We start from the raw sequence: 8,348 nt of genomic DNA on the forward strand, positions 1-8,348 counted from the left end.
TTTGAGAGACTTCCCCTTTCGTCTCCCCGTCACGTATCGTATAAATCGAGTCCTACGGTCTGGCTTGATGCAGATGCATCCTTCCTCAATCTTCTTATGGTTCTGCTCCTCCTCCACCCAATCTTCTATCTCTCCACCAGATTTCATCAGCTGCAATTCCGCTACACCTCCGCCATGTCCTACAAAATATTTGGCACATCCTCTCAGCTGTATCTTCGTAAGTGGATGATGTAAAGCATGAACAGAGGAGTCTGCAGGTTTAAATGCGAGCTACAAACATGTGAGTATACTATACTAGCCTACCAGGAGCCAAGAATTGCAACCACATCAGGAGTTTGCTCGAAGATCTTGACGCCCGCTGGTGCTATAATATTGTGGAATCCTTGTGGGTTTAGATGTAACTGACAACCATCATACTAGATAGCCTGCCGCTGCTTGGGTTTCCTCTTTCTGTTGTTGGATTTTTCCTAACCTGCTAGGTTATTGCCGTTCTTGCCTTCATAGGATGCATTTTTTATTTATTGTCTACGTACTACCTGGTGCAACTTTCAGAGTCTCTTTGGTGTGCGGACGATCCCTTCAGTTCTTTTGCTACATTTGGATATTTCTTGCTGCTATCTATAGATGTTCGGTCTCTAGCTAGCGATAGTCTGAAAAGAGAACTGAAATAAATTGTTTCCATTGGGGATAGCGAGTAATGGATTTTCACTCTTACATATTACAATTCATATGACAGTTTGTGTTTAGACTACATTGGATATTTCTTGCTGCTATCTAATGTCAAATATTACTACCATTGGTATCGCACCTAAATTGGCAGACCGGAAAGATTTCTTTCCATGATTGAGGATTATTACACTTGAAGACCAGTGGGGCGAGTTTCACAGTATAGAATTACACTTGAAGACAGTGTGGAGAGTTTGGCAATGTAGACGTGACTGGAGATGACCGAACATATACCTCTTATTCTTGGCTTTTCTTGCGAGACATGCAACATTGACTATACTATTGAGCTTCTTGCCTTCCGCATCAGCAGTACCAATTCACCGGTTCACAAATTCTAACAGGTGTGTCCAAGCACCCGGTCTATCCATATAATTTGTGTCCTTAATCATTGGTCTTCCGTGTCACATGAAAAACAGTTTATTTTACTATGTATATGTGCTCTGCAAGGTTGAGTTGCCAATTCTCAGGGAATATTTATGATTGTGCACCTGCTTATTAGCCACGATGGATTCACTTTATATGTGCATCTAATAATATAAAATGATAAGAAAAAATACAGAATTTATTCAAGGTTTTATTTCACATTGTAATGTTCAAACATTTATTGGGATAGTTGTACTGCATATTTTCCTTATGTTGAGCTCTAATATCTCTTTGTTGGAGATATTCTTCATGAAATAGTTCAACTTCTTAGATGTAAACTGCTAATGTTATTGTTTCGACTAATAGTACGTGGTTCACAACGTTATTTACACTATTTGTAATTTTTATTTTACTCTGCCCTCAACATATATCAATGATAGATATTAAATTTGTAGCCAACAACCCGCAGCAACGTGCGGGGAATCATCTAGTGTTTTGCAACAGCTCAGTCATGCTTCCAAACTTTTTTTTTTTCTGTCAGTCTGAACATTGCATTGACACTGCAATTTCATCCTAGCTATTACACTACATTTACGGCCAGGACTCATCAAGCAAAGCTATATACGTATTACATGTTGACCACAAATCCATCTTCTACTTTCCATCGATAGCACAGTAGCACAGTAGATGGCACTACACACCAAGTGCATCACCTGGATCTTACAAGACAGGCCGGAACATTGAACTGTGATGTTTTACTTTCAGCCTGAACACTGAACTACACTGCAGTACCATCCATCACAAACAAGCACTCCATTTACAGGGCTGAATATGTATTACAGACTAATTTCCATGCATACAACCGGACAACAACAACAGCGAGGCGAGGAACGATGGTCCTTTGAAGCGAGAGACTACAAAACCATCTGCCCGGCACCAGCCTGCCTCAGTCTACTTGTGTACCATTTCAGTCATAAGATGGCCCGGCACCGGCCTGGTTCAGTCTACCTGCGTACCATTTCATAAGATGGCACACCCTTTCCGCGCCTTCCTCTTCCTCCGCCTCTGCTTCGGGGGCTGGAGAACCACCTTGATCGCCGCGTCGAAGACAGCCTTGATATTCTGCATGTACGTCGGTGTGATGCAAACAAGCGAGCACCACTCAGTAACCAAAGCTTTGAGTACCAGTCTTGTAATACCGTATACAAAGAGAATTCTTATCAGCTTACCTGCTGCGTTTTGGAACTGCACTCGATGTATGCTGTCGCGCCGATTACCTTTTTCAGCTCCTCACCCTGCATTCATTAATCAGTGAAACAGTTTACCGCCCTTTGTTTCCCTTGCTGCTGGGAGGCAACAGAGCACGGGAAGGTACAAGTTTTGAGTGACTACCTGAGTGGTGGAGATAGGAACCGCACCGGGGTGGTCCACGAAAAACTGTTCGTCATCCCGCAGATCTGCTCACAGTAACTTGATGGTTAAGCACCACTCATTATACTAACGTTTCTCACAGGCAGACCAGTAACAAACAACCAATAAGCAATGGACATTTTTAAAAAAATGATGCGTACAGCCACTGATTTGACAGCATTTCTTCCTGTTTTGTCAAGTGGCTACAACAGTTGGGCTCTAAGAACAACAGGAGTTACAAAGTCATACTGAAAATTGCCTAAAGCTCAATAAAAACTGGCCTGGGTAAACTTGGACATGAGCTACAGACTTTGACTTCTAACCAGACAGAACCTAATAATAATTAATTTATCTTAATTTCACAACCAGCAATTACAAATTAATCAAGGATGTCATATCACGTTAAATCATAATTTCACAACAAGCAATTCAAAATTATTAAAGAATGCCATGTCACATAATATCTTAATTTCCCAAACAGCTCAAAATTAATCCAGGATGCAAAGTTTACAGTGTAAAATAACTCCAATCACTAGTCATTATCTTGTGTAATGCCAACAATCTCTCAGCTTAACCATGATTTGATCCTTCATAGAAGCCGAAACTGCATATTTCAGTGGATACCCAAATAATAAACAAATAGGGAGTGGGCATCAAATTCCAATAGCTTGTTTTTCTCAAAATTTTGTGTGCAGATTATTTAGGTAAAGATGATACATAAGTATCATAAGCATCTGGACAGCCAAAACTGCATATTTCAGTGGATAGCCAAATAATAAACTAATAGGGAGTGGGCATCAAATTCCAATAGCTTGTTTTTCTCAAAATTTTGTGTGCAGGTTATTTGGGTTAAAGATGGTACATAAGTATCATAAGCATATGGACAGCCATGAATAACAGTACAAGTGAGTTTACGACAACAAACGATTTACTCCAATGGTGGTTTAAACAAGTTTTCTAGTTACCTAAATCAGAGAACAGCAGCTATTTACTCCAATGGTGGTGAAGCGCAGTCAGGTATGTGGTAACCAAAACTCAGTAAAGCGTTCCAGCATATTTACAACAAAGACACCTATACTTATAAGTTTTCTAATTACTTAAATCAGTCAAAAGCCAATATTTACTCTAATAGTTAGGAAGCACAGCTATCAGGTATGTGGTAATAACAACTTAGTGAAGTGTTGCACTACAGTACACATATAGAGGAACATGACATTTCACACAAATACAACGCAACAGGAGATGTTTGTATAAAATACAATGTAATAATACGAGACGAAGGGCATTACCAAGCTTTGTGCCAACAAGAATGATGGGCACACCAGGAGCATAGTGCCTCAATTCAGGAATCCACTGCAAAAAAGGTATATAATTTCATAAACCCACAACAGCTCATCAAAGAAAGAGTGTTAGAAGCGGGGAGAACAGGATCAGTGCATGCCTTCTTGGAGACGTTCTCGTAGCTTGCTTTGCTTATGAGGGAGAAGGCGAGCAGGAAGACGTCGGCGCCGCGGTAGCTCAGCGGGCGTAGCCTGTTGTAGTCCTCTTGTCCTGTGAAATGCATCAGATGGAATCAAAGAATAAGATTTGCTGGTACTCGCTATATATGTTCATCAGTAAGTTAACAGACCTGCTGGCACTGCAAAGAAAAACAAATCAGAAGCATACCTGCTGTATCCCACAAGCCCAGGTTGACGGTGCTTCCATCGACGACGACGTTTGCGCTGAAGTTGTCAAAGACAGTCGGGACATAATCCTGTACGCCCCCAGCAACATATACTAAGACATGAGTCGGAAATGCTATACTAGATATGGTTATTGTATTATATTGATATATTGAGATATGCAGATAGCTTGCAGCTGGAGAAAATTCACAGTGAAATAGAGTAGAGAACTAAGTTGTTTTGTTTGGCTGGGAACAAGAGTGGTACTAGTGAGATTATACTATTTTTGTGTTTGGGTATTCAGGTGAACTGCAGATATGTATGTACATGGGCTGTCATAAAAATGAAGAAAATCAGGCAAATAACAGAAAAAAATCAGGCATGGAAACTGATGCGAGGGAAGCCACTAATTCTGTCAGTCACATGAACCTCCATCCACATATATTGATATACTGCATAAATACTGCTGCCTAATTCAGTCATGGAAAAACAGGGGCGCTACTAGTAAGACATGTACACAGGTTGTCCGTAAGTAAGAATCTAGATGGTTAGCCATGGAAAATTGACGCTAGGGAAATCACTAATTCTGTCTCTGACATGTAATTTGGTTGGCCTAAGAATTTAGATAATCAGTCATGGAAAGTGGCTCTAGGGAAATCACTAATTATGTCTGTGGCATGAACCTCCATCTCTCTAGATTAGAAGACGCATGAAATAATCTTACATACTAGTTATGCAAAGAATGGGATCTATCCACCCATCCTAATCGAGAATCGTAGCGGGAGGGGGGCAAGGGAAGGAGTTGTTACCGACATACTAGGCAAGAGACAAAAGAACCTACTGTGTGTTTTAGATCAGAAGAGAGACGAATTAAGCTTAGCAGAATCGTACTAGCTAGGAGAAGAAGGGGATCCCCACGGATTCTCAGCTAGGAGGGAGGAAGAGAGAGGTGCTGACCGTGGGGAAGGTGTTGGAGGTGTAGGAGATGAGGAGACAGGTCTTGCCCACGGCGCCGTCCCCCACCGTCACGCACTTTATGAACCGAGACGCGCTCATCGCCGCTCAGCTCCCTCGCCCGTCGGCCCACGCAATCTCCGCCGGCGAATCCCTAGGTAGGCCGGCCGTCCGTCCGTCGGAGAGAAGCTCAGCAGCAAGCGAAGCGAGTGGGGGGTGGAGACTACCAGCAGCAGCAGCGGCGGCGGAGGAACTCCTTGACAGTAACTCTTGCAACCAGGTCCAGCAGAAATACGGATATTCTATTCCCGCTCTGTTCTGTACCAAGTCAATTGACCGCGACTTTTCTGTTTTGTCCTGGAAAAATAAACCCCCTGCCGGCCTCATCATGCACGGAGCGCAAATAAATAGTAATGTCTCCCTCACAAATTTTGCCAAATTCAAAAATACTCTACTATACTCAGTACATGTATATATGTCTCTTCTCCCGTTGCTCTTCATTGATGACAAAAGAGAGAAATGCACTCGATCTGGACGTTGCAACGCGCGAGGATCATATCTAGTCCACTAATTCGTGCTTTAAGATCTGTTGCTAATATAGCAAGTAATCAATACGTTATATATACATGGTTAGCTAATTTTTAGATTCTCAAAATTCCAAATAAAAATATAAAAGCAGGAAGATTTTAGTTTTTATCAGAAATTCAGGATTTTATAATTTTTCTATATTTTTAATTAATAATTGCATCCTGCAATTTTGGGATTCAAATTTTGAGATTTTGAAATTTTCAGGCTTTTAGGTTTGGCAAAAAAAATTAAAAATTAAAAAATTAAAAATTAAAAACTAATACAAATTTTAAAAAGTTAATGTTTATTTATTTATTCAAAATTATTATTATATCATTAGTTTTGTTTATTAAAATGATTATTAGAATTAAAATAATAAGAAATGTGACATCGACAAAAATGTTAATACGATTGATATGATACTAGTATCACATACATGCGCGCGAAACACTTGAAAAGTGGACGGGAAGGAACTCGGAAGCGTGAAAATGCTATAGTAGTGGGAGGATGGGTGACCAAGGGGAAGTTTGACCACGAGTAAGTGATTTGACTAGAGATTAAATGTAGTTAGAGACTAAGCTTGTCAAATAATTGAAATGCTGAAACTTCTGAATAAAAATAGAAAAAAGAGGGAGTAAATTTTTTTTATACAAAATAGCCTTTAGTCCCGGTTGGTGTTACAAACCGGGACTAAAGTTTCTTCGCCCCAGCACGCTCCGCGGCGCCCATGTGGAGGATCTTTGGTCCTTGCTGGTAACCGGACCGGTTCCACCTTTAGTTCCGCATAATTGGTCTCGGTTAGAAAACCGCGATTAAAGGCCCTTACGGGCCGGGACTGAATGCCCTGTCTCCACTAGTGACTTGGACAATATTAACCAATCCTCCATTCCATGACTTGGACAGTTCATGGTGGCTTATTTCTTCCTTTCCCAAGCAAGCGCTTGTGACTCGCGGTCTTCTTGTCTAAAACCTGTAATGTTAGAATGCAGTTGCATAGTTTTTGCTTGTGGGAAAATTTTAGTCATGAAGATATTAGTACATTCATCCCACGAAGTTATAGAACCTTTAGGCAAAGCTAGCAACAAGTATTTTGCTTTCCCTCTTAATCAAAAAGGAAATAAGCCTAATTTAACCGCATTGGGTCAACATCTTTAATGCGCATCATATCACATATTACAGTGAATGTGTTTAAGTGCATACCAGAGTCCTCCGCGGCCGAGTCTCCAAATTGGTTCTGTTGAACCAAACTTAAAAGGTTAGGCTTAATTTCATAGTTCTCCGCTGCAACAGCGGGCTGAGTTGGGTGCACGAATAAAATCATCATTGGGGATAACATATTTCCCAAGCTTCTTTTCTGCCAGAATGATTATCTTTTTGGTATCTGTTGACTGCCAAAACCCACCGGCGGGCAACGGCCTTGTCAACACTGTAGAGCCGGGGGGAGCCTAGAGCTGCGGCTGGCTGAGACCCCTCCGAGCGACGGCCCGCAATGCTCTTCTGGTCACACGCGGCGTTGCGAAGTGCAAGGGCGTGCCACCGACCTATACCCGGTCGGGAAGGTGATGAGATTGCCTCGCTTAGTTTCCTCGCAGGGCATACATGTAAACGTTAAATACGAGCCTCGATCGGCTCTCGAGTTATCCCGTGAATCGGCTCAAAGAGCCGATCCACCCATGATCCGTACGGGGTGTACGAATACTTGGTGGTCCTGCTTGATCAAGATGAAGCTAATGAGATCTACGACGATTTAGGGTTTTCACCACATAATCGGATCATCCTACTCCGAGGTTGGGCCGGATGGCCACGCACGGTGCTCGTAAGCCGATCCTAAACAAGGCCAGAAAACCAACATGAAGTTGATCCTAGGAACATCCCGTTTAGGACTTGCGAACGCCACCCTACGTGCCACAGGATCCTCCCCCTTTGTAAGGCCAAACTATTGCAGATATTAAACTAATCCTTGTAGAACAAGGAGCAATCGTAACGGACCGGATCTACTAAATAATGATCAAGCGGGGTGCCGCCCCCACACCTGGGATAGGCGTGAGGACGGCTAGATATGCAAGGGTTGCACTACGTAAGCATGCTTAAACGAAGAACAATGCTAACCCTAACACATCTAATGATAACTACGTTGCTCGCCATCAAAAGCGCTTCGATACGAGCAACGCATGAACAACGTGGGGCTTGTGCTGCCTAGATCGCAAGATGCGATCTAGGCAGCATGTCGCTTACCTGATAGAAACCCTCGAGACGAAGGAGTTGGCGATGCGCCGAGATTGGTTTGTTTTTGGGGTTGAACGTGAGTTGTTGTTTATTCCATAAACCCTAGGTACATATTTATAGTCCGGTGGACTTTCTAATGAAGGCGTGCACTAAACCGTGCACGACCAAGATTCTATCTCTTAACTAAAATACGATCTAATATATTACAGATACACGGGCAATTAAGCCCAACTTGGTATAAAAGGCCGATTCACGTATTCCTTCTATATATATTTCTTTATGTCCCTCTTGGTCGCGGCCCACCTCTGACTCGGTTAAATTCCGGTGATAACACATGCCCCCCTGGTTTTGGAAATATTATTTCCAAAATCACTCTGCTTTCCTTCGTCGGGTCATGTCGTGGCAGAACCGTCGCAGTATCCCTCATGATGATGCCTT

At 42.2% G+C, this 8,348-nt stretch overlaps 1 protein-coding gene across 1 annotated transcript; it reads right to left on the minus strand.

The window, feature by feature from the left end:
* Window positions 1–1,693: 1,693 nt before the first annotated feature.
* LOC124661553 (rac-like GTP-binding protein 5) lies at window positions 1,694–5,346 on the minus strand. Its single transcript, XM_047199416.1, has 7 exons — window positions 5,121–5,346; window positions 4,168–4,255; window positions 3,941–4,050; window positions 3,789–3,852; window positions 2,482–2,546; window positions 2,319–2,384; window positions 1,694–2,211 (listed from the first exon to the last, which is right to left on the minus strand). The coding sequence occupies exons 1-7, from the start codon at window positions 5,217–5,219 to the stop codon at window positions 2,110–2,112; spliced, it is 594 nt and encodes a 197-aa protein (XP_047055372.1). The 5' UTR covers window positions 5,220–5,346; the 3' UTR covers window positions 1,694–2,109.
* Between the last annotated feature and the right edge of the window lie 3,002 nt (window positions 5,347–8,348).

This window comes from Lolium rigidum, chromosome 6 (assembly GCF_022539505.1).
Source record: "Lolium rigidum isolate FL_2022 chromosome 6, APGP_CSIRO_Lrig_0.1, whole genome shotgun sequence".
NCBI classification, from domain to species: Eukaryota; Viridiplantae; Streptophyta; class Magnoliopsida; order Poales; family Poaceae; genus Lolium; species Lolium rigidum.